This window comes from Entelurus aequoreus, linkage group LG12, assembly GCF_033978785.1.
Source record: "Entelurus aequoreus isolate RoL-2023_Sb linkage group LG12, RoL_Eaeq_v1.1, whole genome shotgun sequence".
NCBI lineage: Eukaryota > Metazoa > Chordata > Actinopteri > Syngnathiformes > Syngnathidae > Entelurus > Entelurus aequoreus.
Window position 1 is genome coordinate 52,795,318 of NC_084742.1, and position 21,519 is coordinate 52,816,836.

A 21,519-nucleotide genomic window follows, 5' to 3' on the forward strand; every position below is an offset into this window, starting at 1 on the left:
ACCAAGGTTAGTAGCGAAGTTGGGACTAGGCCGCGTTAGCTGCGGCCACTGGTTGCTATGTAGCCAAGGCTAACGCTGCCTCGTCAACCAGAGTCGACACAGAAACGTTACGGGAAAGTACACCTGACACGTGGAGCTAGCTGGTCGCTATGTAGCCGGGGCTAATGCGCCCTCGTCAACCAGAGTCAACACAAAAACGTTACGGGAAAGTACACCGGACAGGTGCAGCTAGATGATCATTAAGTAGCCGTGGCTAATGCGGCCTCGTCAACCAGAGTCGACACAGAAACGTTACGGGAAAGTACACTGGTAACGTGCAGCTAGCTGGTCGCTATGAAGCCGGGGATAACGCGGCATCGTCAACCACAGTCAACACAGAAACGTTACAGGAAAGTACACCAGACACGTGCAGCTACTTGGTCGCTATGTAGCCGTGGCTAACGCGGCCTTGTCAACCAGAGTCGACACAGAAACGTTATGTGAAGGTACACCGGACACGTGCAGGTAGCTGGTTGCTATGTAGCCGCAGCTAACGCGGCCTCGTCAACCCAGAGTTGACACAGAAACGTTACGGAAAAGTACACCGGACACGTGCAGCTAGCTGGTCCCTATGTAGCAGCAGCGAAAGCCTAGTGTATACTCTCGTGTCACGTAAATTGCGTAAGCGACTGTCTTGGCCGCTCCCCCTGCGTACCATCCCGCCAAACTGCTAAAAAAGCATGATTTTATAGTCAGTAAAACATGATCATTCAAATGAATCCTGAACAGCTAATCTTTTTCCAGGACATCCAGCAGGTTCTCTCATCAGCTTCCAGTGGCCTCGACATAATAAAGAGCCTTGATAAAAGTGTCCTCATCACCAGAAAAGAAAGAATTTCATTGACCCAAATCTTGGTACCTTTCCTAATGGAGCGATACGGAAAGAAGTATGTCAAATATATTTTGTTCATCTGTAATCTTAACCTAAACATGTCTCAGGTTTCCTGCTGATGCTCACAAATGTCCATCTGGACTAGAAATATGCAAAAAAGGAAGAATACACAGCTTGAACCATGAAATTGTGTTTGACATGATTCTCTTATTTATTTGGTCTATTTCCTGTCTTCACAGTCCGACCACAAGCACAAAGGAGGCGGTGGCACTTTCATCGGTGCAGACCTGTCTGAATGATTGGTCTGACAGTGGCCGTGTCAGTTTATTTTTCCTCGCTCACACATAAATGGATGCTGACTTCAAACACTTTTTCTCAGGGGTACAAATGCTAGACAGAGCTACTAATGAATGTCAGAAAGAGGCTGAGGCGTGGATCCCGTGAGCAAGTGCCAGAAGACAGCTAACCAAAAAGGGCGTACATACCAGCTACCTTTTGTTCCTAAAGTCATTGGCTCAATTCCAATCCGACGGCACACAGACTCACTGACTTCGAGGCGTGTTCAAGGGAAGTGTGTGAGGGCTGTTCCATTGTCAGAGAATCAAATCAGTGCATCCGCCAAGATACCCTTTTTGCTCCCTTACCTAGGTCTGCATCGATGCTGACTTAGCGTAAGGGTTTTACCCACAGTTCATAGTGTAGTGAAGTCAAATACAGGGGATGCCATTAGTGTTGAAAAGAAAGAAAGTAAACAAATGCAGTCAGAGAGAAAGTCCTGCACTTGGCCAAAAAGGACAGAAAGCTGCCTTCATTTGTTGATAAGATGACACCGGGTAAGTTCAAACCAACTACAAAACCCAAAACCAGTGAAGTTGGTACGTTGTGTAATTCGTAAATAAAAACAGAATACAATGATTTGCAAATCCTTTTCAACTTATATTCAATTGAATAGACTGCAAAGACAAGATACTTAATGTTCAAACTGAGAAACTAGTTTTTTTTTGTGTGCAAATAATCATTAACTTAGAATTTAATGGCAGCAACACATTGCAAAAATGTTGTCACAGGGGCATTTTTACCACTGTGTTACATGGTCTTTCTTTTTAACAACACTCAGTAAACGTTTGGGAACTGAGGAGACCAATTTTTGAAGCTTTCCAGGTGGAATTCTTTCCCATTCTTGCTTGATGTACAGCTTAAGTTGTTCAACAGTCCGGGGGTCTCCGTTGTGGTATTTTGGGCTTTATATTGCGCCACACACTTTCAATGGGAGACAGGTCTTGGCTACAGGCAGGCCAGTCTAGTATCCGCACTCTTTAACTATGAAGCCACGCTGTTGTAACGCCTGGCTTGGCATTGTTTTGCTGAAATAAGCAGGGGCGTCCATGACAACATTGCTTGAATGGCAACATATTTTGCTCCAAAACCTGTATGTACCTTTCAGCATTAATGGTGGCTTCACAGATGTGTAAGTTGCCCATGCTTTGGGCACTAATACATCCCCATACCATCACAGATGCTGGCTGTTGAACTTTGTGCCTATAAGAGTCCGGATGGTTCTTTTCCTCTTTGTTTTGGAGGACACGACGTCCACAGTTTCCAAAAACAATTTGGAAATGTGGACTCGTTAGACCGTAGAACACTTTTCCACATTGCATCAGTCCATCTTAGATGAGCTGGGGCCCAGCGAAGCCAACTGCGTTTCTGGGTGTTGTTGATAAATGGCTTTCGCTTTGCATAGTAGAGTTTTAACTTGCACTTATATATGTAGCGACAAACTGTAGTTACTGACAGTGGTTTTCTGACGTGTTCTTGAGCCCATGTGGTGATATCCTTTACACACTGATGCCGCTTTTTGAGCTAATACTGTTAAGTATCTTGTCTTTGGAGTCCATTCAATTGAATATAGGTTGAAAAGGATTTGCAAATTATTGTATTCTGTTTTTATTTATGATTTACACAACGTTTTGGGTTTTGTACAACTTATTTTTTATATTGCAAGAACCCGTGTTTCCGTTTCTTTTGATCAGATTTGTATGTCAAGACTCAAATGGTATCTGTTAATTTACTATACAGTAATTATATTTGTCTGTTTTCGAGGTATCGAAAAGGTCTTACGTTATTAGGCAAGTCAAGCTTATATAGTCTATTTTCTTTTTTACAAACTAAAACCAAACCAAAGGGCTATTTGTAGCATCATAACAACATTCTCTTCTGAAAAACTCCCAAGAAAATCCTAGACCGGAAAAAAACGTTTAGAAAGGGTGAGGAACAGAGGAGGTATCCCTCAGTCTGGAGGGGCAAACATGCAATTGAAGTTGTGTGCAGACAAGAACACATCAATTGTTTGCAACGTGGAAAAAAACATAGGCGGGCTGGGCCTAATTCAGGGAAAGGGTGGAGAGCAGGCCATATGAATGGGAGTACTGGTGGACAGACTTGTAGGGTTAGGAGTAGAAGGATAGAGTTCTGCAGAAGTCTGTGAAGAATACAGAGTTCATTCTGGGATGAGTCTTTATTTTAAATACATTCAATGCCACCCACACCATATTGATACCCTGAATATTGCTGCCCTAAAGATGCCAAATGGGAACTTTCCCTTAGACTCTTGCTTGGTATGGTGCCACAGACGGTGTATAGAGTTGGCAAGAAGACTCTACGGCACACCAACGGAGAGTCCTGAGCTGCGTTTATACATTTGTGGTGAATTATAGCATGTGCCATTTTCTTATATGATTGTGAAGTATTGTTTGTATTGGTCACAGAATCCTGTAGACTAGAGGATTATTTTACTAAGGTGAAAAGTGCACATGTCCATCACAAGTGCTCCAGAGAGTGGTGGCCCTTGCCCCCAGGAAAATTGGAATCCTACAGTAATGTAGGTTTGGAGTTTAGGAGGAAGTGTAAAGACATTAGCAACATCTGGCAGGAAGCCCTCACAAGTAGGAGTAGAGAATAGGGGTCGGAGGTTATCTAAGGACATATTTAAGAACATACTTAAGGACATATTTAAGGACATATTTAAAGGCCTACTGAAATGAATTTTTTTTATTTAAACGGGGGTAGCAGATCCATTCTATGTGTCATACTTGATCATTTTGCGATATTGCCATATTTTTGCTGAAAGGATTTAGTAGAGAACATCGACGATAAAGTTCGCAACTTTTGGTCGCTGATAAAAAAAGCCTTGCCTGTACCGGAAGTAGCGTGACGTCGCAGGTTGAAGGGCGCCTCACATTTCCCCATTGTTTACACCAGCAGCGAGAGCGATTCGGACCGAGAAAGCGACGATTACCCCATTAATTTGAGGGAGGATGAATGATTTGTGGATGAGGAACGTGAGAGTGAAAGACTAGAGTGCAGTGCAGGACGTATCTTTTTTCGCTCTGACCGTAACTTAGGTACAAGGGCTCATTGGATTCCACACTCTCTCCTTTTTCTATTGTGGATCACGGATTTGTATTTTAAACCACCTCGGATACTATATCCTCTTGAAAATGAGAGTCGAGAACGCGAAATGGACATTCACAGTGACTTTTATCTCCACGACAATACATCGGCGAAGCTCTTTAGCTACTGAGCTAACGTGATAGCATCGTGCTTAAATGCAGATAGAAACAAAAGAAATAACCCCCTGACTGGAAGGATAGACAGCAGATCAACAATTCTACTATCAGGAGACACCGAACCAAACCCTGGACCTGTAACTACACGGTTAATGCTGTGCCGCCTGTCGAAGCCTAGCAATGCTGTTGCTAACGACGCCATTGAAGCTAACTTAGCTACGGGACCTCGTCAGAGCTATGATAAAAACATTAGCTCTCCACCTACGCCAGCCCTCATCTGATCATCAACACCCGTGCTCACCTGCGTTCCAGCGATCGACGGAGCGACGAAGGACTTCACCCGATCATCGATGCGGTCGGCGGCTAGCGTTGGATAGCGCGTCTGCTGTCCTCAAAGTCCTCCTGGTTGTGTTGCTGCAGCCACCCGCTAATACACCGATCCCACCTACAGCTTTCTTCTTTGCTGTCTTCATTGTTCATTAAACAAATTGCAAAAGATTCACCAACACAGATGTCCAGAATACTGGGGAATTTTGCGATGAAAACAAAGCCGTTTGTATTGGGATACAATGTGTCCGAATACTTCCGTTTCAACCATTGACGTCACGCGCAAACGTCATCATACATAGACGTTTTCAACCGGAAGTTTAGCGGGAAATTTTAAATTGCACTTTAAAGTTAACCCGGCCGTATTGGCATGTGTTGCAATGTTAAGATTTCATCATTGATATATAAACTATCAGACTGCGTGGTCAGTAGTAGTGGGTTTCAGTAGGCCTTTAAGGCCATATTTGAGGGCATATTCAAAAACATTTTTAGGACATATTTAAGGACAAATCTGAGGACATATTTAAGGACATATTTAAGGATATATTTAAGGACATATTTAAGGACATATCTAAGGACATATTTTAGGACATATCTGAAGTAATTTTTAAAGACATATCTAAGGACATATCTAAGGACATATTTAGGACATATTTGAGGACATTTTTAAGGACATATTTTAGGGCATATTTGAGGATATTTTTAAGGACATAGTTAAGGGCATATTTAAGAACATATTTAGGACATATTTAAGGACATATTTGAGGACATATATAAGGACATATTGTAGGACTTATTTGAGGACATTAAAGACATATTTTAGGGCATATTCAAGAAAACATTTTAGGACATATTTAAGGACATACAGTATCTAAGAACATATTTGTCATGTCTGTTCATGTTTTTGTTTTGGCCATGTGTTTGTTTTTTGGACTCTTTTTAGTTCCTGGTTGCACTTCCTTGTTTTGTTTGTTTCCATAGCAACTCATTAGTTTTCACCTGTCTTGTCACGCACCTGTTTCACGTTTTGAGTCACGCACCTGTTTTCACTGATCATGTCACTATTTAAATCTGTCTGTTTCTGTTGTTCGTGCTGGCGACCTCGCACTTTTTCATCCCTCTACTTCATGTCATGTTCACAGTTCCTTGTCAAGTAAGTTTTGTTTATTAATGCCACAGTTAGTGTTTTTGTTTCATTGTTCATAGTTTCTGCCCTTGTGCAAGTTTTATTTTCATAGCCGAGTTTTTGTACTTCCGCCATTATGTGCGCCTTTTGTTTATTCTTTTTTTCGAGTGTTAATATTAAATCATGCTTCTTAATTCACGTCTTGCCCGTGCCAATTTTCCGTTGCCTTCCGGAGAAACAAAACCCAAGAACCAAGTCGTGACAGTAGGTCGCCAGCATAAGAGTTTCTCCGCAAGAAAGTTGGACAGTTTTGACGAGGCAGCGTGGGAGGTCCTCCGCGCGATGGAGGAAGAGACGCTGCGTTATTCCTCCGGGAAGCGCAGAGACCTGATGTGGGGCCCAAATGGAAATCTGGTGCCATTGAGCTCCATTTGGTCCGAGGACGGCGCTGCGTCACCGCAGTCCCGGAAGCACCAGACCAAGGACATCAGGGAAGGCGAGCGGACAGCATGCGGCGCTGCCGCAGGCTCCTCCCACTCCGGGCGGAAGCAGGTTGCTGCCAGCTCCGCAGCTCCAAAATGACGTTTCAGACCAGGATTTTTTTTCAACTCTTTTACTTTTGATCACCCGCCTCCAACAAAAGACTCAAAGAACAAGATAAAACACTACCAAAACATGATCTTGAACATCAGGTCTAGTCAGTCACAGTCACCCAGATTTCATGCCCCGCCCCCCAAGACTCAAACCCCGCCCCCGTCACAAAATTTTTCTTTTTGTCCACCCACTCAACCCCAGGTGGGGGATAAGGAAATACTTTTGGGACAATTTAAAGGGGAAGATTCTGCCCCCCTCCAGACCTCCCTCCACCCACCCCAAAAGACAGTTCCAGACCGCGGGGAGCGCTTCTGGGATCCGCTCCTTGAGGGGAGGGGCTAGGGCTGGGAACTGGTCAGGTGGGGTCGCTCTTCGTCATGCCATGCCACAGCCTCAAGCACGACCGCCACCACCAGTTCTTCGGTCTGCCAAGCCACAGCCTCCAGCTCGGCCACCACCACCTGTCTTTCATTACGCCAAGCCACAGCCTCCAGCACGACCACCACCACCTGTCTTTCGTCACCCCAAGCCACAGCCTCCAGCACGACCACCACCACCAGTCTTTCGGCCTGCTAAGCCGCAACCTCCGGTTCGGCACCACCACCGGTCTTTCGGCCTGCCAAGCCGCAACCCCCAGCTAGGCCACCTCCACCTGCTCCACGCCCTGCTCCAAGGCTTCCACCATGCCAAGCTTCACCACGCCCAAGCGCCACCAGTCGCAGCTCCACGCCAAGCGCCACCAGTCGCAACTCCACGCCGCCAAGTGCCGCCAGTAGTAGCACCACGCCAAGCTCCGTTACCTGCTCCACGCCGCCAAGTGCCGCCAGTCGCAGCTTCACGACGCCAAGTGCCGCCAGTCGCAGCTTTATGACGCCAAGTGCCGCCAGTCGCAGCTTCACGACGCCAAGTGCCGCCAGTCGCAGCTTCACGACGCCAAGTGCCGCCAGTCGCAGCTCCACGACGCCAAGTGCCGCCAGTCGCAGCTCCACGCCAAGACCAAGCGCCCCCACGCCAAGACCAAGCACCCCCACGCCAAGACCAAGCACCCCCACGCCAAGCACCCCCACACCAAGACCAAGCACCCCCAAGCCAAGACCAAGCACCCCCATGCCAAGACCAAGCACCCCCATGCCAAGACTCCCCAAGCCAAGACCAAGAACCGCCATGCAAGACCAAGACCCTCCAAGTGACCAAGACCCTCCAAGTGACCAAGACCAAGACCAACCACGCCAAGACCAAGACCCCCCACGCCAAGACCAAGACCCCCCACGCCAAGCCTCGCCGCCTGCCGCGCCACGCCAAGCTTCGCCGCCTGCCATGATGACGACGCGCCTGCCTCCTCGTCTGCCACGGAGGTGGCCACTGCCTGGTCGTCCGCCACGCCAAGTGCGCCCACCTCATCGTCGACCACACATGTGGCCCTTCCCGAGTCGCCCACCTCCACTCGCCGCCGCCACATGACTATGCCTCGGTGGATTCGGGGCCACTTAGCCTGGCGACCCACCGCCATGTCCCCCTCCCACCCTCCCATGACTCTTGATCCTGTTTTTTGTTTTTTGGACATCTGGGATCTGTCCGTAAGGGGGGGTTCTGTCATGTCTGTTCATGTTTTTGTTTTGGCCATGTGTTTGTTTTTTGGACTCTTTTTAGTTCCTGGTTGCACTTCCTTGTTTTGTTCGTTTCCATAGCAACTCATTAGTTTTCACCTGTCTTGTCACGCACCTGTTTCACGTTTTGAGTCACGCACCTGTTTTCACTGATCATGTCACTATTTAAATCTGTCTGTTTCTGTTGTTCGTGCTGGCGACCTCACACTTTTTCATCCCTCTACTTCATGTCATCTTCACAGTTCCTTGTCAAGTAAGTTTTGTTTATTAATGCCACAGTTAGTGTTTTTGTTTCATTGTTCATAGTTTCTGCCCTTGTGCAAGTTTTATTTTCATAGCCAAGTTTTTGTACTTCCGCCATTGTGCGCACCTTTTGTTTATTCTTTTTTTTTAGTGTTAATATTAAATCATGTTTCTTAATTCACGTCTTGCCCGTGCCAATTTTCCGTTGCCTTCCGGAGAAACAAAACCGAAGAACCAAGTCGTGACAATATTTAAGGAAATATTTTCGGACATATTTAAGGACATATTTTAGGACATATCTAAGGACATAATTAAGGACATATTTGAGGACATATTTAAGGACTATTGTAGGACTTATTTGAGGACATATTTTATAACATTTTTAGGACATATTTAAGGACATATTAAGGGCTATTTAAGGTCATATTTGAGGACATATTTATGGACATATTTTAGGGCATATTCAAAAACATTTTTAGGACATATTTAAGGACATATCTAAGGACATATTTTAGGACATATTTAAGGACATATTTTAGGACATATCTAAGGACATATTTTAGGACATATCTGAAGAAATTTTTAAGGACATATTTGAGGACATTTTTAAGGACATATCTAAGGACATATTTGAGGATATTTTTAAGGACATATTTAAGGTCATATTTGAGGACATATTTAAGAACACATTTAAGGACATATTTAAGGATATATCTAAGGACATATCTAAGGACATAATTGAGGACATATTTAAGGACTATTGTAGGACTTATTTGAGGACATATTTAAAGACATATTTTAGGGCATATTTTAGAACATTTTTTAGGACATATTTAAGGACATATTATGGACTATTTAAGGTCATATTTGAGGACATATTTATGGACATATTTTAGGGCATATTCAAAAACATTTTTAGGACATATTTAAGGACATATCTAAGGACATATTTAAGGACATATCTAAGGACATTTTTAAGGACATATTTAAGGATATTTTTAAGGACACATTTAAGGTAATATTTGAGGACATATTTAAGGACATATTTAAGGATATATCTAAGGACATAATTGAGGACACATTTAAGGCCTATTGTAGGACTTATTTGAGGACATATTTAAAGACATATTTTAGGGCATATTTTAGAACTTTTTTAGGACATATTTAAGGACATATTAAGGACTATTTAAGGTCATATTTGAGGACATATTTATGGACATATTTTAGGGCATATTCAAAAACATTTTTAGGACATATTTTAGGACATATTTAAGGACATATCTAAGGACATATTTTAGGACATATCTGAAGAAATTTTTAAGGACATATTTGAGGACATATCTAAGTATATATTTGAGGATATTTTTAAGGACATATTTAAGGTCATATTTGAGGACATATTTAAGGACATATTTAAGGATATATCTAAGGACATATCTAAGGACATAATTGAGGACATATTTAAGGACTATTGTAGGACTTATTTGAGGACATATTTAAAGACATATTTTAGGGCATATTTTAGAACATTTTTTAGGACATATTTAAGGACATATTAAGGACTATTTAAGGTCATATTTGAGGACATATTTATGGACGTATTTTAGGGCATATTCAAAAACATTTTTAGGACATATTTAAGGACAAATCTGAGGACATATTTAAGGACATATCTAAGGACATATTTTAGGACATATCTGAAGAAATTTTTAAGGACATATTTGAGGATATTTTTAAGGACATATTTAAGGACTTATCTAAGGACATATTTGAGGATATTTTGAAGGACATATTTAAGGTCATATTTGAGGACATATTTAAGGACATATTTAAGGATATATCTAAGGACATATTTAAGGACATATCTAAGAACATATTTAAGGACACATTTCAGGACATATTATAACACATTTCAGGACATATTAAAAACCATTTGAGAACACATTAAAACCATGACAAGATGTTAATCCGGGGTTCCCAGAGAAGTGGGGTGACGTCATATCGCCAGTAGATGAAATGCTTATTGTCACATGGTGAGTTGATCAAAACAATAACTGACCCATCTTGGACTTCAGCGCATGTGCGGACGCGCTCATGTCCCAGGAGGCGGGGGTGCGCCTCCCCCTCGCCGCTGCCGCCAATGGTACACTCCGTGGCGGATGAGTGCAGCTGAGTGGCGGGCGGCCGGCGGACAGTCTTCTGTCTTCTCCGCTCCTCCGCAGCATCTCCGCACGCCGGCGAAACCTTTGCTCGCCATGAGACCCACTTTGGCCGGACTCGTCAAGATGAGCACCATTTGTCGGATGCTACTGGCCACGTGTTTGGGATCCTTTCTTCTCGTCGTCTTTTATTTCCAAAGTATGTTCCAACCAGCCTCAGGTAGGACCGCTCTTTTTCTTTTTCTTTTTAGTGTTGTTGTTATAATTATAATTGATATTATTATTACTATTGTCAGTCAACACTTCATCCTGACGTGTTGACACTGAAGTGCGCACTGATTGTGTTCATTCAAAGATGTGACAAAGACCTGACACGAGCAGGGCGGCGATACTGCTCCTTTTCTATCGATCCCATACACCGGAGTAGTATAAATATCAACATCAGTAATGATATCGACACTTTTGTTACTTAACGTTTTGCAACACCATTGGATGCCTTTACATTTGCATGTATATGTATTTATGTATATATGTGTATATATGTATGTTTATATGTGTATATATATATTTGTATATGTGTATATATGTATACGTATATATGTATGTATGTACAGTATGTATGTATGAATGTATGTGTATATATGTATGTATATATAAATGTATGTGTATATATATATATATATATATATATATATATATATATATATATATATATATATATATATATATATATATATATATATATATATATATATATATATATATATATATATATATATATATGTTTATATGTATATATGCGTGTATATATGTATATATATTTCTATATGTATGTATGTACAGTATGTATGTATGAATGTAGGTGTATATATGTGTGTGTAATACATATATATATATATATATATATATATATATATATATATATATATATATATATCACATGTATACATATACTGTATATACACATATATACATATAAACTTATTTATATAGACATATACACACACATATATACACTTACATTCATACATACATACTGTACATACATACATATATAAATATATATATGTGTGTGTGTATATATGTGTGTATATATATATATATATATATTAGAGATGTCCAATAATATCGGCCTGCCGATAAATGCTTTAAAATGTAATATCGGAAATTATCGGTATCGTTTTTTTTATTATCGGTATCGTTTTTTTTTTGTTTGTTTGTTGTTGTTTTTTAAAATTAAATCAACATAAAAAACACAAGATACACTTACAATTAGTGCACCAACCCAAAAAACCTCCCTCCCCCTCCACTCATTCACACAAAAGGGTTGTTTCCTTCTGTTTTCCTTCTGTTATTAATATTCTGGTTCCTACATTATATATCAATATATATGGGACTGCGTGGCGAAGTTGGTAGAGTGGCCGTGCCAACAATCGGAGGGTTGCTGGTTACTGGGGTTCAATCCCCACCTTCTGCCATCCTAGTCACGTCCGTTGTGTCCTTGGGCAAGACACTTCACCCTTGCTCCTGATGGGTGTTGGTAGCGCCTTGCATGGCAGCTCCCTCCATCAGTGTGTGAATGTGTGTGTGAATGGGTGAATGTGGAAATACTGTGAAAGCGCTTTGAGTACCTTGAAGGTAGAAAAGCGCTATACAAGTCTAACCCGATTATCATTTATTTATTATATATATACAGTCTGCAAGGGATACAGTCCGTAAGCACACATGATTGTGTGATAGTACTAACCTTTAACAGTTAATTTACGTATAGCTCGGTTGGTAGAGCGGCCGTGCCAGCAACTTGAGGGTTGCAGGTTCGATCCCCGCTTCCGCCATCCTAGTCACTGCCGTCGTGTCCTTTGGCAAGACACTTCACCCACCTGCTCCCAGTGCCACCCACACTGGTTTAAATGTAACTTAGATATTGGGTTTCGCAATGTAAAGTGCTTTGAGTCACTTGAGAAAAAGCGCTATATAAATGTAATTCACTTCACTTCACTACTCATTTTCATTAATTACTAGTTTCTATGTAACTGTTTTTATATGGTTTTACTTTCTTTTTTATTCAAGAAAATGTTTTTAATTTATTTATCTTTTTTTATTAATTTTTTAAAAAATTACCTTGTCTTCACCATACCTGGTTGTCCAAATTAGGCATAATAATGTGTTAATTCCACGACTGTATATATCTGTATCGGTTGATATCGGTATCGGTAATTAAGAGTTGGACAATATCGGAATATCAGATATCGGCAAAAAGCCATTATCGGACATCCCTAATAAATATATATATATATATATATATATATATATATATATATATATATATATATATATATAAATACAGTATATATATATATATATATATATATATATATATATATATATATATATATATATATATATATATATATATATAAAGGGTTGCAACAACTAATCGATTAAAATCGATTATAAAAATAGTTGGCGATTAATTTAGTCATCGATTCGTTGGATCTATGCTATGCGCATGCGCTGAGGCTATGTTTTTTTGTTTTTTTTTTACCTTTATTTATAAACTGCAACATTTACAAACAGCTGAGAAACCATAATCCAAATAATAGGGGTGTAACGGTACGTGTATTTGTATCGAACCGTTTCGGTACGGGGGTTTCGGTTCGGTGCGGAAGTGTACCGAACGAGTTTCCACACGGACATATTAAGTAGCGTAACGCACGTTGTGTAAACAGTACTCAAAATGCCGGACATTTGAGGCATTTAAGAAACTCCCCCCGGACAGCTCCGCAAAAGAGGACATGTCCGGTGAAAAGACGACGTATGGTGACGTAGCAAGTTAGCTGCTAGCATGCTAGCGGCGATCGGTTTCATCCTAGCAGCGACCGGGCTAGGATAGACTGACCATACGTCCTCTTTTCACCGGACATGTCCTCTTTTGCGGGGCTGTCCGGGCGGAGTTTCTTAAATGCCTCAAATGTCCGGCGTTTTGAGTTAGGGTTGCGTGTATTTTCAATGTACGTTCAGGGTTAAGAAGGGGTTAAAAACAAAACAAATTGTGCGTGCAGCAGCATAGGTGAGGGAGGGGCAGAGACAGAGAGAGCGAGAGAGTTATGATAAACGCGCATGCGTCGCCAGGCTCTGCTTTTTATCCATAGATTTATCAGATTTAATTTTTTATTATCTATAGCAGGGGTGTCAAAAGTGTGCATTTTTGTAACATTTTCCTTGTTTTATTTGGCAAGTTGAAAGAACATGGTGCCAGTATGCTTTTTTCTTCTTCAATAAAATACTGGAAAGGATAGAAATGTAGTTTGTCTCTTTTATTCGATTATTAATCGAAGTAATAATCGACAGATTAATCGATGATCAAATTAATCGTTAGTTGCAGCCCTAGTGTATATAAATGTATATATGTGTAAATATATGTATATATTTATATATGTGTATGTACAGTATGTGTATATATGTGTGTGTATATGTTTATATGTGAATTATATTCATATAGCGCTTTTCTCTAGTGACTCAAAGCGCTTTTACATAGTGAAACCCAATATCTAAGTTACATTGAAACCAGTATGAGTGGCACTGGGAGCAGGTGGGTAAAGTGTCTTGCCCAAGGACACAACGGCAGTGATTAGGATGGCGGAAGCAGGGATCGAACCTGGAACCCTCAAGTTGCTGGCACGGCCACTCTACCAACCGAGCTATACCGCCCCATATATATGTATGTATATATATATATATATATATATATATATATATATATATATATATATATATATATATATATATATATATATATATATATATATATATATATATATATATATGCTGTGTATATACATATATATATACTGTATATATATACCGGTACACACATATATATATATATATATAAATACACATATATTCATATATATATATATGTGTATATATATATGTGTATATATATATGTGTATGTATGTCTGTATACATATATATATATATATATATATATATATATATATATATGTGTGTGTGTGTGTGTGTATATATATATATATGTGTATATGTATATATATATACTAGGGCTGCAACTAACGATTAATGTGATAATCGATTAATCTGTCGATTATTACTTCGATTAATCGATTAATAATCGGATAAAAGATACAAACTACATTTCTATTATATACAGTATTTTATTGAAAAAAAACAGCATACTGGCACTATACTTATTTTGATTATTGTTTCTCAGCTGTTTGTAAATGTTGCAGTTCATAAGTAAAGGTTTATTAAAAAAAAAAAAAAGAACTGCGCATGCGCATAGCATAGATCCAACGAATCGATGACTAAATTAATCGGCAACTATTTTAATAATCGATTTTAATCGATTAGTTGTTGCAGCCCTAGTATATACATGTATGTATGTATGTATGTATATATATATATGTATATGTATACATATGTGTGTGTGTGTGTGTGTGTGTTACAGTTTTGCATAGCTTCAAATATTGCGGCTTCACTACACAATGTTTTTGTGGTATTTATAAAAAAATAATGCATATTCAACAATGTTTTGGTGCTTTCAAACATAGAAATGACTAAATAAAATAAAAAAATATAAATACTTCAGTATTATTGGCTACAAGACGAGACCAAACCCATCGAAGCGCACTGTTCAGTATCGTGGCCACTGATTGGCTCAGCCTCAGACAGCATGACTATACTGGAATGAAGAGTGTTGTTTTGTGTCTATATGGCTCTCATAATGTTCAGAAAACACATTGATCATGTAAATACATGTACTTAAAAGGAAGTAAAACGGGTTTTCATGCTCTGGCTGTGAAAATATTGGATTGATAGTCAATGATTCTTGTGTTGTGGAAATTCATTTATGTGGAAGTAATAAAGGAGAGATTCTTGTGTTGGGAAATATGGATATGCCATAATTGGCTTGTGTTATGTGAGGAGTCTGAATGTGCTCCCTGGACACGTTTTAGGATCCATGCTCGGCTGTATTGTGTCGGACTCGCACTGTCTCTGCCAAAAACACGCTCACGCTGATGAGAAGCAATGAAATATTGTCAGGAGTGAGACCTCGCCTCTCTTCTGGGAACACATTTTACATCATACCTTTTTCATTTTGCTGCTCTTTTGTGTGCCGTCCGACTCGGCTCCAAATGGCCATTGCATCATCTTACACACACACACACACACACACACACACACACACACACACACACACACACACACACACACACACACACACACACACACACACACACACACACACACACATTTATACACACACACACTCACCCATGTATACATACACACGCACACACTCACACATTTATACATTCACACTCACACACACACACGTATACGTGCACACACCTTCATACACACATGGACACAGACAGACACACACACACACACACACACACACACACACACACACACACACACGCACACACATTAATATACACACACACTCACACATTTATACATTCACACTCACACACACACACACACACATGTATAAATGCACACACCTTCATACACACATGGACACAGACAACACAGACAGACACACGCACACAAACACACATTAATTCACACACACACCTACACACACTCACACAGAAACATTCATAGACACAGACACACACACACTCACACATTTATAATACGCCCACACACATTCATACACACACATTCATTCATACACACACACTCACACACTTATATGCACACACACTTTTACAGTATACACACGCACACACATTCACCAATTTATACACACACATTCATACACACAGACACACGCACACACACATTAATGCACACACACACTTACACACAGACATATTCATAGACACACACACACAGACACACACATACACACACATTTATACATTCACCCACACACATTCATACACACATAGACACAGACAACACAGACACTCGCATAGACACACACAAACACACACATACACACAGACACTTTCATAGACACACACACACAGACACACACACAGACACGCTCACACAGACACATTCATAGACACACAGACACTCACACACACACACACACACACACACACACACACACACACACACACGCACACACACACACACGCGCACACACACACAGACACATTCATAGATACACACACACAGACACACACACACACGCACACACACACGCGCACACACTCACAGACACATTCATAGATACACACACACAGACACACACACACACACACACACACACACATACACACAGACACATTCATAGATACACACACACACACACATTTATACATTCACCCACACACATTCATAGACACAGACAACACAGACACTCGCACAGACACACACAAACACACACATACACACAGACACTTTCATAGACACACACACACAGACACACTCACACAGACACATTCATAGACACTCACACACACACACACACACGCACACATACACACAGACACATTCATAGATACACACACACACACACACAGACACACACACACACATACACACAGACACATTCATAGATACACACACAGACAAAAACACACACACACAGTCACACACACAAACACATCCAAGGGATACCTTAGTGCCAGCACCATCGTTACAGTTTCAGATGAAGTCCCTGGCAGCGTCTCCATGGTTACGGCATGTTTAGGGGGGCTGGGAATAATGTCAACTCTCACCTCTCTCCCAGGACTCGCTGAGGTCGTGACCTCTCGCGCAAGAAAGTTTAGCGTGCCACACACTCACAAAATATTAGACTTGTAGTGTATTCTTTTTTCACTAACACTTTATGGCAGGGGTCTCAAACTCAATTTACCTGGGGGCCACTGGATGCAGAAACTGGGTGAGGCTGGGCCGCAAGAAAAGATTTCTTAAAAAAAATCTAACATGCACTTTTTAATGAATTCACCTCCTTTGAATGGCTTTCCCGCCCTAGCAACCATCTCACTCACCATGTAGCTAGCTTTGACTGCTGCATCGCTCTTTTCGCTTGCTTTCTTGACGAAATCTTGTTGCCTCAGTAGACTGGTTTTAAAATTTGCAACCCGGTTCACTCCCCTAGTATTTTGCATACTCCTCAGCATGTCTAGTTGTATAATGACGTTTCAAATTGTATTCCTTGTGCAACGCAACTTTCTCTGTATCAACTACAGAAAAGAGCTATAAGGATTATTCATAAAGTAGATTACTTAAAACACACTAACATATTATTTATTAATTCGGGTTTATTGAAACTACAGGAGCTAGTAAAGTTACAGACATTATGTGTCATGTTTAAGGCTAAAAGTAAAACATTACCAGCAAATTTACAAAAAATGTTTGTCATCACTTCTGAGAATGAAGAGCATAGAAGAAAAGGTCATTTCAAACATCAGTATTCAAGGACAACTTTAAAACAAATGTGTATATCAGTGGTGGGGGTTAAACTATGGAATTCTCTTTACAAGAGATAAAAGATTGTAAAAATATATTCCAATTGAAAAAATATATAAGGACAGAACAATGAGATCATATGGACAGCCATAACTGTTTACATTTTGCTTTATATTTATTATTTTACTTATTTTTTGCCTAGTTTTGTATTTGTTTTGTATCATCCTGTGAGGTGTATACTACTTATTTTGTTTTTTTTGTTCTTTTTGTACATCATGAAGTTTTGCACTTCTTGTGTTTTTTTGTTTGTTTTCGTTATATTTGGATGTAATTGTTTGTTTATATGATATCATTAAGTAAGACTACGTACTATGTTGAAGGGGGCAGAAAAATATAAGATTTTTCTTCATCCTGCTCCTTCTCAGGCATTGGTGTGTAAATGTATAATTTAAAAATTGAGGTATAATTGTCTATCGATCAAAGATGCACATCAATGAAGGAGATAAATAAAAATGAAATGAAATGAAATAAGACACGTCGGGGTGCCCCTGTGAAAGAAATATTGCATCAAAAATCGTCTCTGTCTGGAGCCAACGGGAGGAGGGTGGGGGGTGGAGTTTACAGTTACGGTAGCACAATTAGCCCCGAACGGGTTAACATCACCACGTCTGTATCAGCGCTGGGGTCCAGTGCACCACACTTTTGTATTGTCGCTCGCTCCTTCGGCGGAGTGCTCGTCTTCCCCGCCCGGACTGTTTACAACGGGGGCGGGAGCGAGCAGGCGGGCGAGGGAGGGAGGCAGGGAGGGAGGAAGGAAGAGCGTGTGTCATAGAAAAGCGGCAAAATGTTTCTCTGCTTGCATTACGCAAGTGACATCAATGCATACTTGCCAACCTTGAGACCTCCGAATTCGGGAGATGGGGGGGGTTGAGTTGGGCGGGGTTAGGGGTAGCGGGGGTGTTTTTGTAGCCCGGAAGAGTTAGGGCTGCAAAGGATTCTGGGTATTTGTTCTGTTGTGTTTATGTTGTGTTTAGGTGCGGATGTTCTCCCGAAATGTGTTTGTCATTCTTGTTTGGTGTGGGTTCACAGTGTGGCGCATATTTGTAACAGTGTTAAAATATAAATAAAATAAAATATGACCACCCTCAGTGTGAAATGTATGGCTGTTCCTCAAGTATGTCTTGCAATAACCTGCGTGTGTCTCTAGAAGCCTCATACAACATGTGTCTGGGCTGGCACGCTGTTAGTATGGAGAAAAAGATGATGCGGTGACAGATTCTAGAGGACACTGATGACAGTGCCATCACGGCACGCCCTCGATATTGTCGAGAGCCTCATACCACAACGTGATTGGTAGATTTCTTCAGCTCCGCACACAACGCTGTCAAGCGCCATTCATTTAAAACTCGCGGGCCGCACTAACATTAAACTTTCATATTAAGGTGGGGGCCGCAAAATAACGTCTCCCGGGCCACAATTGGCCCGCGGGCCGCGTGTTTGAGACCCCTGCTTTATGGAGTCTGTCTAAATCATATGGCATTTATATCACATGTACATTATGCTTTATATCTCATCTACATTATATCTACATTATGCTTTATATCTCATCTACATTATATCTCCATTGTTTTATATCTCATCTACATTATATCTACATTGTTTTATATATGATCTACATTATATCTACATTATGCTTTATATCTCATCTACATTATATCTACATTATGCTTTATATCTCATCTACATTATATCTACATTATGCTTTATATCTCATCTACATTATATCTACATTATGCTTTATATTTCATCTACATTATATCTACATTATGCTTTATATCTCATCTACATTATATCTACATTATGCTTTATATCTCATCTACATTATATCTACATTATGCTTTATATCTCATCTACATTATATCTACATTATGCTTTATATCTCTAAAGACAGTCATGGTCCAGTCTAAAGAAAGTCGTGGGCCGGTCTAAAGACAGTCATGGGCCGGTCTAAAGACAGTCATGGTCCAGTCTAAAGAAAGTCATGGGCCGGTCTAAAGACAGTCATGGGCCGGTCTAAAGACAGTCATGGTCCAGTCTAAAGAAAGTCATGGGCCGGTCTAAAGACAGTCATGTCGTTCATGGGCCAGGTTAAAGAAAGTCATGGGCCGGCCTAAAGACAGTCAGGGTCTAAAGACAGTCATGGTACAGTCTAAAGAAAGTCATGGGTCGGTCTAAAGACAGTCATGGGCCGGACTAAAGACAGTCATGGTCCAGTCTAAAGAAAGTCATGGGCCGGTCTAAAGACAGTCATGTCGTTCATGGGCCAGGTTAAAGAAAGTCATGGGCCGGCCTAAAGACAGTCAGGGTCTAAAGACAGTCATGGTACAGTCTAAAGAAAGTCATGGGTCGGTCTAAAGACAGTCATGGGCCGGACTAAAGACAGTCATGGTCCAGTCTAAAGAAAGTCATGGGTCGGTCTAAAGGACAGTCATGGGCCGGTCTAAAGACAGTCATGGTCCAGTCTAAAGAAAGTCATGGGTCGGTCTAAAGACAGTCATGGGCCGGACTAAAGACAGTCATGGTCCAGTCTAAAGAAAGTCATGGGTCGGTCTAAAGACAGTCATGGGCCGGACTAAAGACAGTCATGGTCCAGTCTAAAGAAAGTCATGGGTCGGTCTAAAGGACAGTCATGGGCCGGTCTAAAGACAGTCATGGTCCAGTCTAAAGAAAGTCATGGGCCGGTCTAAAGACAGTCATGGTCCAGTCTAAAGACAGTCATGGTCCAGTCTAAAGACAGTCATGGGTCGGTCTAAAGACAGTCATGGGCCGGTCTAAAGACAGTCATGGTCCAGTCTAAAGAAAGTCATGGGTCGGTCTAAAGACAGTCATGTCGTTCATGGGCCAGGTTAAAGAAAGTCATGGGCCGGCCTAAAGACAGTCAGGGTCTAAAGACAGTCATGGTACAGTCTAAAGAAAGTCATGGGCTGGTCTAAAGACAGTCATGGGCCGGTCCAAAGACAGTCATGGTCCAGTCTAAAAACATTAGTGGGTCGGTCTAAAGACAGTCATGGTCCAGTCTAAAGACAGTCATGGTCTTATCCAAAGACAGTCATGGGTCGGTCTAAAGACAGTCGTGGTCTTATCCAAAGACAGTCATGGGTCGGTCTAAAGACAGTCGTGGTCTTATCCAAAGACAGCCATGGGTTGGTCTAAAGACAGTCGTGGTCCGGTCTAAACATATTTGAGTAGATATTTTAGGACATATTTAAGGACATTTTTTAAGGACATAATTAAGGACATATCTAAGGACATATCTAAGGACATATTCAAGGACATATTCAAGGACATATCTAAAGACATACTTAAGGACATATTTAAGGACATATTTTAAGACATATTTTAAGACATATCTAAGGACATATTTAAGGACATATCTAAGGACTTATTTAAGGACATATTTCAGGATGAATTTAAGGACATATCTAAAGACATATTTAAGGACAAAATTAAGGACATATTTAAAGGCATATTTAAGGACAAAATTAAGGACATATTTAAAGACATATTTAAGGACTTATTTAAGGACATATTTAAGAACACATCTAAGGACATATCTAAGGACAT

The 21,519-nt window shown here is 40.6% G+C and overlaps 1 protein-coding gene across 2 annotated transcripts in view; it reads left to right on the top strand.

Annotated features, from left to right (window-relative positions):
• Positions 1–21,519, top strand: part of chst11 (carbohydrate (chondroitin 4) sulfotransferase 11) — a 132,379-nt gene that overhangs the window by 24,730 nt on the left and 86,130 nt on the right. Inside the window, exon 1 of one of the 2 annotated variants that reach the window (XM_062066241.1) lies at positions 10,476–10,713. The exons of the other annotated variant lie outside the window; for it this stretch is intronic. Coding sequence (XP_061922225.1) covers positions 10,494–10,713 — 220 coding nt within the window. The 5' untranslated portion in view covers positions 10,476–10,493. Of the gene's footprint in view, positions 1–10,475; positions 10,714–21,519 lie in introns of those variants that run through there. 2 annotated transcript variants of the gene reach the window in all.